The sequence below is a fragment of the Cebus imitator genome, unplaced genomic scaffold (genome assembly GCF_001604975.1).
Source record: "Cebus imitator isolate Cc_AM_T3 unplaced genomic scaffold, Cebus_imitator-1.0 Scaffold429, whole genome shotgun sequence".
Classification (NCBI taxonomy): domain Eukaryota; kingdom Metazoa; phylum Chordata; class Mammalia; order Primates; family Cebidae; genus Cebus; species Cebus imitator.
This window is the reverse complement of record NW_016107744.1, coordinates 859,830-877,425: the sequence shown is the minus strand read 5'-3', so window position 1 is coordinate 877,425 and position 17,596 is coordinate 859,830. Positions and strand designations below refer to the sequence as shown.

Sequence of the window (17,596 nt, the reverse complement as noted above, 5' to 3'; positions counted from 1 at the left end):
GAGAGGCAAAAGAGATATTTTTATCTCCATTTTACAGAGGAGAAAAATTGAGGCTGAGCAATGTTAAGGGATGACGTGGATCCCTGACTTTGAAATCGAATGAGTTCTCTGGGCAAATTAGGGAATTTTCCAACTCTAATTTAGGTTAGAGTTGGAAATTCTGACATGTTGAAACTCTTGTTTACCTTGCCAATTGACATTTGTAATTTACCTATTTACATTTCAGATTCCATGGATAAAAATAAATAAATCAAAGAGAAGGCAGCCCCATGAGAAGAGCATGAGGTTCATGTGCTGCCTTAATTTCAACCCGGAATAAGTACATTCATAATAAAACACAATCACAATAATATTCAAAATCAATTTAAGCAAACAAGAGTGGCATAATTAAAGTCAGAGCTTGGGGCCTCTTTCCAAGAGAATAAGATGGATTGAAATAACTACCACCATCCCCACCAAAAATATAATTAAATTAAATATGCATGCATATTGTTGAGGAATAATTATTATAACAGCCCCCAAAAGAAAAATGTGTTTATTTCTAGTCAATTGAAAAAAATGTACTACTGATTGTTCCCCCAACAATATAGTAATTGTGAAATTCACAGAAATGCAGCAAAGTTAATGCCAAGATTAAAATATGAAGGCACCAAAGACAAAAAGCTGAATAGTGTCAGACAAACCTCACAGCTACAACATCGCAGTCATAATTTCCTCTTCCTCCACATGCCATCTGCCCCCCACGCACTTCCATTTCCTCTGAACTGCAAGTCTATATGCACATCACATTATCTAATCATGGGGTACTTTTTTCCTGTTTATACTAGAATTTATTTTATTTGGGCACGGGAGGAGAGGCGTGATCTGCCTGTTGGACATTCTCTCACAGATGATTTTAGAAACAGTGTCCTCTCGATCCAGGGCGTTCATTCTCAAATCTTCTATGAAGAATGATATTTGCACTAACAAATATTTCCTGTGCTATTATTGGTGAGGCAATTAGGCTGTCCCACACTCATGTCTGCAGGCAGCTGTGGGCCTCTGGGTAATCAATCATGCTTCTCGGCAGCACTGTCAATCAGAAGCTCGCCAGAGTGGCATCTATTGACAGTTCGCAGCATGCCGGCACTTTCCCGCTCCCTCTCCTCTTTCGGGTTCATGGTAATACAGACTTTGAGCCTGCTGTTTTTTCATCATAGAGTGGAATTTTTTCATTTTTCTCTGCTTGTGTTTATTCTTCCCCCCTGCTTTATCCTTTCAAGACGATCACAGAAAATATAGTATTCAACACGAATCCCCCAGAGAGCTTCTTGGCTGTGGTTTCAATATATATGTTATTCTGTATTGCATTTCTTTTCCTTTTCCTTTCCTTTAGACACCTCAGACTACATTCTGCCAACCTCTATTACAACCCCAAAATATCCATACTCCATCTTTCTATGCATTTCTGACCATATGTTTGACTTCTTCTCATTGTCCAGAAAGTCTTAACTATCAACAGGGAATTGAATTGTTCTCCCCCGTCACAATGGCCCCTAATTTTATCACCAAACTATATTTGCAAGGACCACATATGCTAGATTTTTCGAAACTACCCCAGTCTCAAATGATCTATTCCTTGGACAAAGTGATTCTAAATGTCAGTTCGGAAAATTGGGTTACTGCACACTTAAGTGAAGTTATTTTAAGCAATTATGGTATGCACATCATTCTTCTTTATATACTTATTTCAATTAGAAACTGCATCTCTGTTTCCTATGAACTGAAGGGAAACCTTACTTGCTACATGGCAGCCTGGAGACAATGGCCGAGGTTCGTTTGGAATTTGTTAGTGTCTGCGCCCCCCACCCCAGGATCGTAGCAGGCACCTGAGCTTAAAAGTGACACAGAGGACTGGCTCTTTCTTACCCATCCTCAAACTCATACTCAGAGAAACCTTAACAATGACAGCAAGAGGGGCATTAAGAAATGATCCTTGGCTCTGCTTCCCACAAGTCCTGGGTTTGTGCTTCCCTGATTTCACTGCCTTAGGTAGGCACCTTCCCTTGTCCATCCACTCACAAGAAGTACTGGCAATCTGTTATTAGTATTTTGGCAGCTTCCTATGTGCAAAAAAAAGTTGGGGGGAGGGGATGAGGAGGAATATGACTGCTTTTTATGAAATCTCTTTATAAAGAGGAATGTGGGTCAACACAAAACGCTTCTGTATATGCAACAGCGTTTCAATGGAAAACTAAACAGTTTCTTCCAAGAACGTTTTGAGCTACATTATTTGGTTAAGTGGCAGCATAAACAATATATTAACATCACTAAAGAAGAAAACAGTAGGTCAACTGGAAATGAAAGACAGCCTGTGGAAAAGGTCAGGGGAGATGTATTAAACCTAATAATACAAGTGACATTTATAATCCTCGGTCATATGTTCTTTATTTTGAAGAACACATTGGCTCCGTGTTAGGTGCAGCACATATATTCTCTTTTTCAGCCCTTACTACAACCCTAGGAAATGGGTCCTATTGTTGGACACACTTCTCAGACGCAGAGGTCATGGCACAATTAGGTTGCACACCCAGGTCGGACGCAGAGGAATGCACACAAACCCAGACAGTCTGAGTCTAATACAGCAGTTTTTTAGCATGCCGTTATCCTGCCTAGTCAGTCTGGGCTTAGCACCATCCAGGGGAGAGGGCTATCATGCCCTGGATTCTCAACTCTGTTAGGTAAACACCTTTTGCTTCGACTCTGCATCCCCAAGTAAGGTTATAATCTGGCTTCCTCTGCTATCATGATTATAGGGATGATTTTGTGAGTCCTGTGAGGGTTGTTTCCCACTATAAGATGATAAATTTGCCATTTCTGCCTATCTTGGCATTCTGAACTGTCAATTACTAAGAGCTAAGCCCCTTGAACCTTAGCACTCCCCAGCCCTCCAAACTGGGACCAGATCCTGGAATGCACCAGCTCCATCCAGCCCTCTTTTGTATAAATGTCCACCAGTTTCTCCAATTTCTACTTTTTTTCTCAACAGATATCACAGCTTCATTTTACTCTTTAGCTATGCAAAGGTGGCAAACACAAACTCTTGTTAACACTTTGAGAACTTCACTCTCATCATTTTGACTATATGCCCATTTTCTGTTCTCTCCGTATAAATATCTTTCCTATAAAACCAAATGACTCCTTATTATCAATGCTCCTTGAAACTCAATGACTCATATTCTGCTTGTGTCACCACAACATCAGCTTGCCTTTGTCCAGCTTTCGAATTCTATCAAGAAGAAATAAGCAAAACTTGAGCTAGTCCTTTAGTCATTATGCTAACAAAATCCTATGTCAAAATCATGTCATTTCATATACACACACACATGCACACACACACATATATAAAACATAGAACATTTACATATAAAATGCATTTTCTGGCCAAGCACAGTGGCTCACACCTATAACCCCAACGGTTTGGGAGGCCAAGGCAGGAGGATCACTTGAGCCCAGGAGTTTGAGACTAGTCTGGGCAACACAGCAAGACCCTGTCAAAAATACATAAAGTAAATTCAAAAAATTAGCTGGGCAGGCTGGGCATGGTGGCTCACACCTGTAATCCCAGCACTTTGGAAGGCTGAGGCAGGCAGATCACGAGGTCAAGAGATCAAGATCATCCTGGCCAACATGATGAAACCCTGTCTCTACTAAAAATACAAAAATTAGCTGGGTGTGGGGGCATGCATCTGTAATCCCAGCTACTGGGGAGGTTCAGGCAGGAGAATCTCCTGAACCTAGGAGGCGGAGGTTGCAGTGAGCCAAGATCACACCAACGCACTTCAGCCTGGAGACAGAGCGAGACTCTGTCTTTAAAAAAAAAAAAAAAAAATCAGCCAGCTGTGGTGGTGTGCACCTATAGTCCCAGCTACTCAGGAGACTGAGGCAGGAGAATCCCTTGAACCCAGGAGGTGGAGGTTGCAGTTAGCCGAGATTGCACCACTGCACTCCAGCCTGGGCGACAAAGCGAGACCACATCTCAAAAAAAAGAAAAAAAAAAGTGCTGGGCACGATGGCACATACCTGTAGTCCCAGCTACTCAAGAGGCAGCCTGAGTGACAAAGCTATCTACTTTATCTAAAGGATAAGGCTCTCCCAGGCACTGAGCTTCTACCATGTTCTGGCAGGTCATGCCACAAAGAACTGTCCTGCCCACACCCCCTCTAAGGATCCACCTTTACAGTCATGACCTGATTCCATAGAAGGAGCCTGTGAACCAGGGGGAGCTAATTGTAAGGCTCACAACCATTATCAGGCCTGGGTGAAAAACATGAGCTCAGCCCATTTGAGTCCTCTCTTGGCAATTTAATCAGGAAACACTGGGAGAAGGGGCTAGTGGGTGGTGATGCCAAGGGTAAGAAGGGGGCCTGAGGTTGGGCTTGGGCTAGAACAAGTGCATGCTGATATTGCGAATTATCCTAAGTCACAGTAGAGCGGGGAAAGAAGCTGCTTAGAACAGAGGAGATGAAAATAGACACACGTGAAAGGGCATGTGCCATGTAGTCCCGGTTTTTAAGAACATGGTTTTCCTAAATGTGGTGGAGAAGGGATGAAGGATGCCTGGGACCTGAGAGGATGAAATGAAGAGCACCTAAGCATCAAAGGAAGCTAGGGATGCCCAATGGGAAGTGAGATGAAGAATCTTCTCACTTGTCTTAAGCACCTGTGTGTCGAATTCTTTGTTATAAACAAAGCCCACACTGAGACCCTCTATAACATACATAATGTCCTAACCTTCACCAATGACAAATTTGCCTCTCAGGACAGTCAAGTTTCACACCTACTCTTAATTGGGGTAGGACGAATCTTTCCCTTAGTAGGGGTATGGATTTACATTTTGTTCTATGACAAGTTTCCTGTAGCTGATCACATACCAGCCAGAGGAAAGAGAGCATTGTGATGATCTATGAGTCATACTAGCGTGAGTAGAACCGAGGCCTAACCACCACTGCATTATTCTAAACGTGGCCTGCAGTCAACACACAACATCATTGCCAATCACAAGCCCATCCTGTCACTGCCACTTAGCATCATGCACAGTCCTCACTCCCAAAAGTGAGGTTCTTCTTTTCCATCCCAATCCTGGGAACGGGTGTGAAACTTCTTCATATCCCCTGCAGTTTACAGGAAGTTTTCCTCTCCATGTAAAGCAAGCACATGTCTTTTCTATTACAGCTCCTTAAATGAGCCCTTTCATCATTCTTGCTGAATCCTCTACTTTCGCTGGAGAAGCAGGAGATTGAAGGAGGTTACTGAAAAGTCAAGGCTAAAGTAAAATTAAAATTAAAACACAGTTCCTGAGACCTGCAGAGTGCACAGAAATGGTTCTTTGCCTTGGTGGAATTGGGAACACAATGGTGTAAATGTGGCACTTGGCGTGTGGCCCGTGGGTCTCATTATTTTACAGTTATACCCAGATGTCAAACCTCAGTGTTGGCATTTAAAGCCTACAGAGTTGGTGAGTGTTTAAAATGGTTCACGCATGCCTTCTGCAAAAGTTAACGTGGAGAGATGACAGGTTTGTTTAACACAGCGTGCGTTTTTCCTAACTAGCCAGTGACAAGAAAGAGTTATACAGGTACTTACTATTTATAACCCATGGCCACATCCACAAAATACTTTCTTCTCTGGCGATAGACATCGTCCTTAAATCCCTTAAACACAAGAGATTAAGTTATTTTACAAAGTACTGAAAATTAGCTGCAGAAGGCCTAAAAGAAAATCACTGTCGTGTTTATTGAGTGTTCAATTCATATGTAAATCTTATCCTAGGATGACCATCTTGATGACACAGACAGAAACACATTGTGCTTATAGTAAAACCTCATTAAATTGGGGCTGTACTAATTTAGGATGTGTGGCAATTAAGGCTGAAGTTTACCTTTCCACTAAGTAAGCAGAATGACTTAGTTGAGCATATTGATATTGTGAATAATACCTTTAGGTTTTCAAATATCATTTGCATGTAATTGATCTTAATCACAAATTAATCCTATCCTATTCATTAAAACAGATCCCTTTAACATGATTATTCAGTAAGTTGACCTAATTTTAATTGCTTTGTATGAATAACGAATAAATGTAACATTTATTATAAATTCTAACATTTTGAATAATCAACACATTCCCAAATTGGTACAAATTAAAGAGGTTTTGCTGTATTTTATGACTAGAGCCACACAATGCAAAATCAATTTTAGGGAATTCATGCACAGGATAGCAGCCTACCACTCCACTCTGACTTCTTATAATTCTAGTTAGTCTTAGCCAACTTCAAGATTTTTATCCATCATCGACCACTTGGGAAATTAAACATTATGTCTGTCATTTTTCAGTCAAGTGAAATCCTCCCAAGAGGACTTCTTGGTTTACTCAAAAATCTCTCCTCTTGTCAACAGACTAGACATTTTCCTTTCCTTTAAACACTTTGAGACAATCAGTTCTTCCCAGGGATGTTTCTTCCAGCTGTTGGAAGCCCAGAAGCAATTGTTCCAATTTAACGTCTACCTCTACAGCCCTGCAACCCAGAAGGATAACCAGGACACAATGTCTTACTACAAATGGAGGACAAGCAAGGAGACAAGCCACTGGGATCATGGCTTTGGAGAGTGAAAGAACAGGGTGAGGCCCACAAAGGCCTAGACTACCTCTGCTGTACCTAAGACAGTTCTGCAAGATGGGTTGCTCAAGAGGAATCTCAAACTCATTAGCAAATCGCCCCACTCTCTTGTCCTGCTGAAGAGAACTGGCCTCGAGGCTAGAAATCACAGGGCTGTCTGCAGGACAGAAATGAAGAACTTCCATTGCCAACAACATTTCTTTCAGGAATGACAAGAGGGTTACTAAGGAGAGGAGAGAGAAAATGCCCCAAGACCACCTTAACTCCATGTAGAAATGAAATATCCTCCATCCAAGAAACTAGCAATTATTTTTTACTGTGAATTGGGGGTTTTTTAACTGGGGTTCACAGGCAGCTGGTGAAGTCCTAAAATGTCTATATAAAATATTTTATAAAATAGTTACTACTGTCCCTGAAGTCTGGGCATTTGGTAAAAAATAATAATAATAATAATAATAATAATAAATAGTTACCACGTTCACAAATAGATCTGTGCCCTTTAAAAAGGTCTCCTGCTGTAGATGGTAGATGTGGTCATGCTAGAAAGTACTTGTTTCAACACTCACTAGGAAAACCAGGCTACTTGACATGGTAAAACCAAAGAATTCCAAGCACCTTTATCATTCAAAAAGAAAACAGGCCATGACAAAAGGAAAAGCATCCTGTGAAAAAAACAGCATCTGTTCCCCCGTTCCTGCCAGACTGGACACCATGGTAACGGCATCATAATCTGCTGGGCCTCCTGAAGAATCTCAACTGCTTCTCTTCGGCAAACACCTGCACCTTTTCCAAGGACGCAAGAGAGTGATTTACTCATCATGCTTCATTAGCTTAGTGTGGCAGTGATTACGCAAATGTTGTAGGCGATCCAGAGCTTCCTGGATTGAACCATGGACTGGCAAAGTAAAATGGGGACGCTAGCTGTGCTAGCAGTGACAGAGAAACAGCATTCCTTGGTCATCCACTCTGAACCCGAAGCCAGGGATAGGGTTATGGATAAAATACAGGACACCCTGTTAAATTTGAATTTCAGATAAACAACAAATAATTTTTTTAGTATAAATGTGTCCCAAGTATTGCATGGGACATACTTATACTACAAAATTACTCCTTATTTCTCTGAAACTCAAATTTAACTGGGCATGCTAGATATTTATTTGCTAAATCTGGCAACCCTACCACCCAGAGAGTACCCGCCCTCCCTCTCTCAATTTAAATCAAAGGAAATTGAAGACCCAGCCTGAACCCTGAAGTGCTCAGCTAAATTTACATTGACACTCAAGTAGCTATCCCAAATAGGTCAACCCTGGTGGAATATTAGAATCACCTGGGAGTTTTAAATAATACATCAAACCTGGCCACATTCCCAGCATCAGTATTTTTTTAGCCTCCACATGTGATTTGAATGGAAAGCTAGGCCCTGGCATCAGTATTTTTTAATTCTTCACACATGATTTGAATGGAAAGCTAGGGCTGAGAATCACTGAGCTAGAACATTAAGACATTAGTTCTCAAGCTTTAGATCTCATCAAAACCCCCTGCAGACACTTTTAAATGCAGATTCCTGGGCCATCCCTGAAAGTTCTGACTCAGTAGACTTCAGATGAGCATCAAGATACTATATTTTTACCAAACCCCTTACACGTGAATGTTGAACCCCACTCCAAAAGACCTTCCAAGTGTAGATGCTGGCTCCTCAAAGTGTGGTCCCCAGACCCTCTGGTACAAGTCTTGTCTAGAAGCTCACCAGAAATACAGAACCCCAAGCCTGACAGAATTATTATCTGCATTTTAAAAAGACCTTGAAGGTGATTTGTTTCTTAAAATTTGAGAGGCACTAACCTGGATATTTAGCCCTTTCTAGGGAGCCTCAGCAACATTACTCTTATATTCCAAGCCCCTTCTGAAGTATCCTATCACAAGGGTCCCTGTGTTTGTCTCAGGACTGGGATTACTCCCAGGCATAAAAAGTACTTAGACAACTTTTCCATCCTCATCAAATAACTTACAAAAACACCAATTTGCCAACATGAAATCCTGCATAATGAACATTTGGTGTGCTTATGAAAGAAATATATGTAGTTTAAAAAATGACAAGAGAGGGGATTGCTAAGTGCTTGCAATTATTTCAAGTGGCTGCACAGAAAATAAGAGAAGGTTTCATAAGGTGGATATAATTAGGAGTAATGGAATAAAATTAAGCACAGGAAAATTTATGCTGGGTATTGAAATAAATTTTTTCTCAGCAAGGTCAGTGGTTCCTGTGGTTGTTCCATTAAAATGGCTGAACTCCTCTCTCCAGGTTGAGTAACTTTCAAACTAGATGAAGGGGAGCATTTGGAAATAGGAGGTTACCAAAAAACCCTTTACTGTCCGGGCACTGATCTGGGTGATTTAATACAGCATTTCCTTTTCTGGAATTAAGCATTTACTCTTGCCAAATGCTTTCCAGTTGTTTTATTAACTAGGCTTTTCAAACACTCCTTTGAGGTCAATAACAATTTTATTTCCACTTTTTACAAAAAGGAGTTGAGGTGCAGAAGAAAAGGGACTTGGCCAAGGTCATCCTGCAAGTTAACAGCTGTTATCTGTGCAGTCTGGGTATAGCTTAGCTCCTGAATCAGGCTTCTGTGCTAATTCTTATGCCTTCTGGATGTTGGGAGAGGGGAAATAGGACAATGGGTGATCCTTAAAGCCATTTTTCAATGTTTTTCTAATGTTCAGAGCCTTAAATGTGAGTAACTGGAAAATATTCTGAAATTTTAGACTATGCTAGCAAATATAACTCACTGTTTTCTTTGATAGAACTTAGGCTTTTCAAAATAATGCAATTGAGTTAGGTCTGTTTGACCATTTGTTTGAGTGGTGTATACTTGAATTGGTCTGAGTTGGTATATTATGTCAAATGACTGGTTTAGTTGAAAATTTCCCTAGTGTTAAAGTTGTCATCGTTTCCTTTAAAACATGGGTTCTCAAACTTAAGTGTGGACTTGTTAAAACAAGTTCCCAGGTAATACCAACACTGCTGATGTTGGGGTCGCACTTAGAGAGCCACTGCACAGAGTATAGCCACATTGTCAAACCCCAAGATTTCCTCAGTTTAAACACAAGGAATATCTGTAAACTATTACCTGCAGACCACAGAGGCTTCCTGTAAGCATTAGTGATCTGCTTGAGTTTTACTCTTTTATCTGCCCATTTTTAGCCACGGGGCACCGGAGGTGGGAAAAAATGCCTATAATGAATGGGTGCATAGCTTACTTCCCCAGACTATTAACTGTACTTCACTCTGGCCATAAAGAAGTTTCAGGTCTCTTGTGTTAAATAAAAACTGATGTAAGGGGGGAAGGGGAGAATAATGGGAAATGCTTACCCAAGTATCATATTTCTTTAAGCATGGTCATTTTTATTGGAGTAGAGGAAAGAATGATGGTAGATAGATTCAGGGTAGGTGTGGGAAGAGATATGTCTTCCATCATAGCCTTTATTCTAAAGCTCTCTGCCTTTCCATTGAGACTGAAGTCAACTACATTACTCTACTCCTAACTACCTCCAGTCAAAGAAAATAGCAAGAAGAATTTTATTCTCTTACTGAGCCCCATAATACCTAGTCCTCCCTAGTTTCCCAGAGGCGTGATCAATTTCAGTTCATCGTTTTTCCAAGGGTCACCATCTGCAAGTATATTTCAGGCTGTCTAATTCCACAGAAATATACTCCAAGGTCTAGAGCCTCCTCCTCTATCCAACCCTTTCAAAAATAAATGCTATGTGAAAATGCCATCCTTCTGACCTGCTTCTAGTCAACACGTGTCCAGAGAAGCTTTATCATTTGGAAGTCTGCTCTCAGTTATGGGGAATAAATAATAAATTGTTCTACAATAAAGCATTGCAGCACAGAACATGACACACTACCTGGCACATGGGTGGAGCTGAGAGAGCATGTGAGGAATAGATTTTACTGGACACTTACTGGGTGGTCAGCATCAAGCTCAGAACCATACATGAGGACTCTGTGAGAGCATTTGTCTAACTCAGAGATCTTCCGAGGGAACCAGGGCACATCCTGTAGCTCTGTTGAAAACAGTGCAGGTTCAAAAATATTAGCTCACAGATTGTATTTTCCCCTTTGCAATATTTGTCAGATTGCAAAATTACCCAATGAGCTAAGATCACCCTTGCCTTCTTCCTCTGTCCAAATGTTCTCTGGAGGATTCAGCGTCACAATAGTGGTTTGAAATTTCAGCAACTGAATGAGCTCATTGAATTCTGTTTTCCCACACTCACAGTCCACAAAGATTTCAACCTCAGAACTTCTTCGCCGAGATTTCCTGGATTCAATATGAACCATGTTGACACGTTTTTCCTGTGGAAACATGAACAACTCAAAATCACCTTCAGGGGACAATAAAAGGAATGCCATCAGCTTTTCTTGTTCATGTCTTAAGCAAGGTGCCAAGTACCCACAAAGGAGGAAGAGACAATCTCTTTGTTCTTTGACTGTAACTTGGAAATGTTTCCAACCATTATCTCTATTAATAAAAAAAAAATCTATATATTTATACTTCTATAATAGGTTGTCCTGCCTCATGAAAAACAGAAGGGGCATTTAAAATATATAATGGCCCTATAAAATGTATTTAATTATGAAAATCATCCTTTCCTAGAGAGTGGTACACATCCCACAGGTGGCATGTGATTATGTGGGGAAAAATTATTTATTATATTATCATGTAATATCCAGATTTATGTTTCTAAAAAAATAACTAAAACTCAAACCCCTAATATAAAGATTTCTTGTAAAATAAACAAAGTTTTAAAATAACGTTTTAGAAATAACCTTTTATAATCTTTTTATAGGTAAATAGTACCAATGGCAAGCAGAAACTGGGGAGGTGGTATGAAAATGACTGAGGCTTGGGAAACACTAGCCAAACTAGTGTTTCATTTTCTCCCCATATGGAACAAGGTAAGTAGTGAAGAGAGAATCTCTGAAGGCAAAAGGAAAACAACTTACTCAGGCCATTGCGAGGAGGGTGAAAAAAAGGTAAAAATAATAATAACCCCTCAATGGGACCACTTAATAATTGTTCTCTTTTGGCAATCTTCAAACTGGCTTCAACCAAGGACACGTTTCTGCAACTATCACTCTATGATGGATCTCAGAGATAAGGGCAGTGATTTAATATTTAAAAATCAGACTAGAATTTCTCCAATGATGTATTTTTTTATTTCCTCTTACTTAATTGAAGACTCTGTTCTCTCTATCCCAACCCACCTCCAAACAAGCAGACATCTTCTCACTCCGGATGATACACTCTGATCATCATCACAATTCCTGACACAATCCTAGATGATCTCAGAATTTTCAGCATAAGAACAGGATAGGTAGTTTCCAGTGCCAGAACTGTATCAAATCAAACAGCACCCTCTCCTCTATAAAGAAACTGGTCTTGTGACTAGGAAACTAAATGTTCTATTTCTGTTTTTATTTAATCTTTACAATAATGTTATATTTTCTCAATTGGCTGATAATAATAGTAAGATTAATATTAAGTTTAAGGCTGAAGAGATTTCACATACATTGTGTCACTTTGGGCTTTTAATGACCTTTGGTTGAAGCAGAATAGATATTTTTAGGGGAACTGAGATCCAGATGGGTTAAATGGTTTAGCTAAGGCCCTATGAGTAGCTGATAGCAGAGTGAAAACTCAGGGCTGCTAACTCCTTCTCCAGGGATTTATTCACTGCACCCAGCTGTCTAATTGAATTGGCCTGCCTTTGGCACTGTATGGACACAGCCTTGAATGACATAATTATCTGTAAAATATTTCCCCAGATTTCCATTACCACTGTTTATGGTGGCTGATCCTTTCTTCAAGGTCAAAGAAAACAAGAAATTATTTGCCAAATCAGGCTGCTCATTCCCCTGCTATGATCATCATGGAGGCATCATAAGAATGCCTCATAGTTATATACTTTACAAAGCACTTTCACTCATACCATTCCATCCCAACAATCTTGTTAGGTAGGAACTATTATTGCTATTTTACAAATAAAGAAATTGAATCTAGGAAGCAGCTAGTGTTTAGCCAAGCCAGGAGAACACAGATCTGAATTCCCTGACTGCAATTCCAGCTATCTTTCCACTGCACTAGCAGCCCAAGGCATCACACAGAGCTAGGCTCCTTATCTTACAACTCTCATCAACAGTCACTGCTCCCAAACAAAATGCATTTGTAAGGGAGGGTGTTTGCTGAAGGAGAGAGAAACCATTCGGTGTATGCTGGCAAGAACACAACAGCTTTTCTGGGCTTTTCCAGCCTCACCCCTAGCCGGGATCTTTCCTGAGGTTCAAACTACAGATTTGGGCCTGGAAAGATGCTACAGCATTTCTATAAGATAAGGGGAAAGCTAGCCCAACTATACACACAAACACACACACACACACACACACACACACACACACACACACACATATATATGGAGAGTGACTCATATTTACAAAAAGATACATTAAGACATATAAACAATGAGACTTAGGGGAATACCAAGTGCTGATACATGAGTATTATTATTATTACACTACATGAGTATTATTATTATTATTTATGATACATGAGTATTAGTATTACTACGCTTTTTGTAATAAGCATGCTCTTAGGACATGTGTACATTCAAATTTGAGCAAATCAAATCAAGCTGCAGGCTCTTGCTACTTAAGATACCCTGTTTGGCTCCTCTTGTGTTTTCATTTTCAGGTGTGAAGCTCACATTTTTGAAGTACTGACCTCCTAACCTGTCAATAGTCTTCAGAGTTCCTAACAAGCTAACTCTGCAATAATAAGCCACAGCTTATGCAATTCTGCTTATTTCATTGTTTGACAGACAAACCCCCATTAAAGCCTCATCAAGTTTGGTTCCTTTGACTCTTTCACCACATAATCCAGAAATTGATTCAGTAATGTTTCATAGCAGATAACAGGTTTGTAGCCAGGCACACAGTCACTTTTGAAATCATGTAATGATATTTTACATTCACCTGAAAGAGCCTCAATGCTTTTACCAATCCACCAACTTCATTTTTCAAGGAGAATACAACAGCTGTCTTGCCACTTTCAGCAGCAGTTTCACTTTTGCTGCTTCCCTTGTTGCCTTTGTCGTCATTTTTGCCAGAGTTAGCTTTATTTATCTTCAGGAAGGTAGAAGCATAATAAAACAAAATATTAGTTAGGGTTCCAAATCTTCCATAATTAATTTTTTCCACACATTTCATTCACAAGCTGGAAGCTCCACTGATTATACAAACTTAAGGTGAAGCTGCCATGTCACTCATAAATTTCAATCATAAATATTGGTCTAATGTATTCTGGGACACTATTTTCCAGTGGTCTAAGACATCATCTAGTGGTTGAAATTAAAAAGGGATCAGATTTGCTTCACTTTCATAGCAACGAAAACCTGATTGTCATAAAACATGAAGTATCATATATGAACAATTCCTGCCTTTCTAGGATTATTTTATAGCATAAAAATTAATCTCTTAGCCTAGTTGAATCATATGGAAACTAAATTAATTACTAACCATAATAAAAATAAGATCAGACATATTTTTGACAATAATTTTAGTTTCAATTAAATTTTAAAAACAAAATACTTATTTCATTCTGAACTATGTCAGCACATGACCAGAAACTAATGGGTAACATTACTTTCTTCAATTAGATCTACATTGTCAATGTGAATACACCTGAAAAAGTTTAGCACAGATGAGTGTATAACTCTAAGGCCAAAGGTGTCAGAAAATATTTGAAAAGTTACTATTAAAATTCAGCCACAAATAAAAGGAAAAAAGAAGAAAGGAAGAAACCTGGCCAGTTAATCATTAGGAGCAAACAGTAAAATCTGAGAAATTGAAAAAGGCTAACATTTTATCAGCAACTTAAGATTTTATATTGCCTGATGAAGTAATGTCTATTAGTCCTGCTAGCTAAAGAAAACAATGACAGATTCCAATAACTCAGATCCATTGCCAGAAATGCAGAATAAAAAGCTGGAAACTTTATTTAGGAATAGAATGGGAGGAAACAAAATGAAAACAAAAAGCTGGAAACTTTCATTTGACAGTCAGTGCAAAATTATGATGGTCTGTTTTATATTCTTTATATGTAAATACAGCATTGGGCAGACATAGAAGTAACTCCTGGCAAATGGTGATTTAATACAATCATACCAACCTACTACATCCTCTGAAACTGACAAATGTAGGTTTGATTTGGGACCCAGTGAATAGTTATTTGTCATTGTCTTCTTCTGATTTCTCTATTGGCTTTATTTTCACACATTAGTATTGCCTTACTCACTAGATTTATATATAATAGACATGAAGATTTTATTATTTATGACTTGAGGGAGGGAAGAGTTTTATTCAGACATTGACATTTGACAGTATATTTAGTCGTTAAAAGCTCAAATGTCTCAGTATTCTTAACATCTGCCTCCTCCTCACCACATAACACACAGATCTCACATATATAAGTAGCATTTTTATATGAAAGGGTCACACATTAACCATAACTATGAGCTTTCTTTTCCTTCTGGCAGTTAATTATAACTTCAAAATTCTTCTTTGTAATATCTCTTCCAAATATTCATGATATTTAAATGTTAGAAAATCTATTTATGTTTTGGCATCATTTTTGCAAATTGATTAAAATAATTCTACAAAAGTTGCCATGTTTACTTTTCAACATTTTTATCAGTGATGATATGTCAATACAATGCAACCCTCTCGAACATATTAAAACAGATTATTCTATGATACAGACTGAATTGGATTTGGTTGATAAACTCTGATAGTGGAGTAATAAAATACCATTTAATATTTTTAATGGCAAAGACCTCGATACATTTTTATCGCATGGATTTTATTAAAGCCCACAACTATTACCTCAAAGGAGGATCTAAAGTCCTGCAAACACTGCTCTTTTATTCTGTAAATATTTTAAACATAAAACTCCCTTAAATATATAGCAAGTGGTGTATTGCTTTCATTATTCCATCAATTAAACTGGAAAAAAAAATTGAGTAACGTGGAACACAGAAAAACTTTTGAATGGAATCCAATCTTTCTTTTATTCTAATAACCTGCACCCATAACTGAGAACAGAAAATAATAGTTCTGTGTTTAAAGACCAGGCTTTGTAAACTGAAGGGGGTGTAGGAGACACAATGATCTTCTGAAAACTGTGGAAATTTATTTAATTTGTTCTCCCTACTCCTCCTCCTCATAATAAATGGCTTTTCAAGATTCTACACACTCTTTTATTTGGTTGTAGATTTAAGACATTGGATCATGCAATGTCTCATTCTTAATGCTCAGGAACTTCTTAACTCTCTACAAACTTTGCGGAAAGGAAGTTTAGCACGCAGTAATTAGCACACTCGCTTTACTTTACGGAGAGAAGAGGAAGACTGAAGGCAGACAGGAGGAAAGCAGGGTAGACAGATTATAAAGGAGAAAGTTGAGGTGTTCGTGCTTACGCTGTAAGAGGGATTCATATAGTGAGGAGAAGATGGTCACTACTTTAGAAAATACTTCTTCAGAGAGTGCCAGGTACGTAGTACTCACTGTTAAGCTGCCAAATAGCTGATGCTCTTCGGGCACTGCTGAATCCAGGGACAACCCTCTCCTTGCCCAGTATTTACTGGAAAACATCATCATTGCTGGCTGCATGGATCCCAGTGTAATATTCTTTCTCTGCAGCAGGGGGGACTAGAGGGGCAATAGCAGCGCTGGCGGAGATTGAGAGGAAGGGGCGTGCGATCAGTTGCCTGCTTGGGGTGCTGTCCAGAGCCCTGGTGCTGAAGAGCAATACGAATCCTCCCATCCCCGGGCTTCTTTATATGAATGAATGGAGACTGATGGAAGGCTGATTAGAAAGAAACTCATTTCTGGTTGCCGATGGCCACAGTCAGATTACAGACCTGAAGCCTGGGGTTATCTGTGCTCATGGTGCGATTTGTTTCATAGGTCGAGTAGCCGTTTGGGCGGAGGTGGTGGAGAAAAATACATAAGAGGATATTATTTGTACAAGAAACCATCTATCCTCTGACGTTAGCTCTCATCTCTCAAGCCTGCTACTGGCAAGTTGACCTCAGTCTTCAAGCAACTGTGAATTCAAAGATTTTGTGCTTTCTTTACAAAATTAGAAAAATAATTTTAAAAAGATCAGCACTGCTGAACCCTTAAACCATTTGGCAGACTTTTTCATTTTTAATTTTTATGGATAACTAATAGTTGTACATATTTATAAGGTACATGTGATATTTTGATACAAGTTTACAATGTGTAATGATCAAATAAGGTAATCAAGATATCCATTGCCTCATGCATTTATCATTTCTTTGTGTTAGGAACATTCCAATTCCATTCTTCCAGCTATTTTGAAATATAAAAAGAAATAAATTATTGTGCTCCCGAACACTAGATCTTATTCCTCCTATCAGCCTGCATTTTTTTTACTCATTGACTAACTCCATTTTATGTTAATAAGCTTTTTCTGACCTGAGATGTTATAATTTTGTGTATGCAAATGTGTGAGTGTACATATGTGTAATGGCTTTCATAAGAGGACTTCTTCTTAATCTTGTGATACCTCTATATAGAGTTATATGGAGGAAAATGTATTGCAAAAGAAATGTAAGTCTTTGATTTAGCCACATGTGGATACGTATAGCTCAGACACTAACCCTGGAATCTTCCTTATTAAATGATAAATAAAAGGAAACTAGGTGTCCGTATATCAGTTATTCATTTTAATACTCTTGCGGCTACTGAATTTTTTCTATCCACTGGAAATCATGGAAATTTAACCACTGACATGACCCTTTCAGATATAAAATGCTACTTAAATATACGAAATCTGTGTGTTATGTGGT

At 38.9% G+C, this 17,596-nt stretch overlaps 1 protein-coding gene across 1 annotated transcript in view; it reads right to left on the bottom strand.

The window, feature by feature from the left end:
* TPH2 (tryptophan hydroxylase 2) overlaps positions 1-16,683 on the bottom strand; it is a 97,002-nt gene extending 80,319 nt beyond the window's left edge. The window contains exons 1-5 of the mRNA XM_017510083.2: positions 16,287-16,683; positions 13,698-13,847; positions 10,838-11,021; positions 10,629-10,729; positions 5,626-5,693 (exon numbers count right to left, since the gene is read on the bottom strand). Of these exons, the coding sequence (XP_017365572.1) occupies positions 5,626-5,693; positions 10,629-10,729; positions 10,838-11,021; positions 13,698-13,847; positions 16,287-16,391 (608 nt within the window). The 5' untranslated portion in view covers positions 16,392-16,683. The remainder of the gene's footprint in view (positions 1-5,625; positions 5,694-10,628; positions 10,730-10,837; positions 11,022-13,697; positions 13,848-16,286) is intronic.
* Between the last annotated feature and the right edge of the window lie 913 nt (positions 16,684-17,596).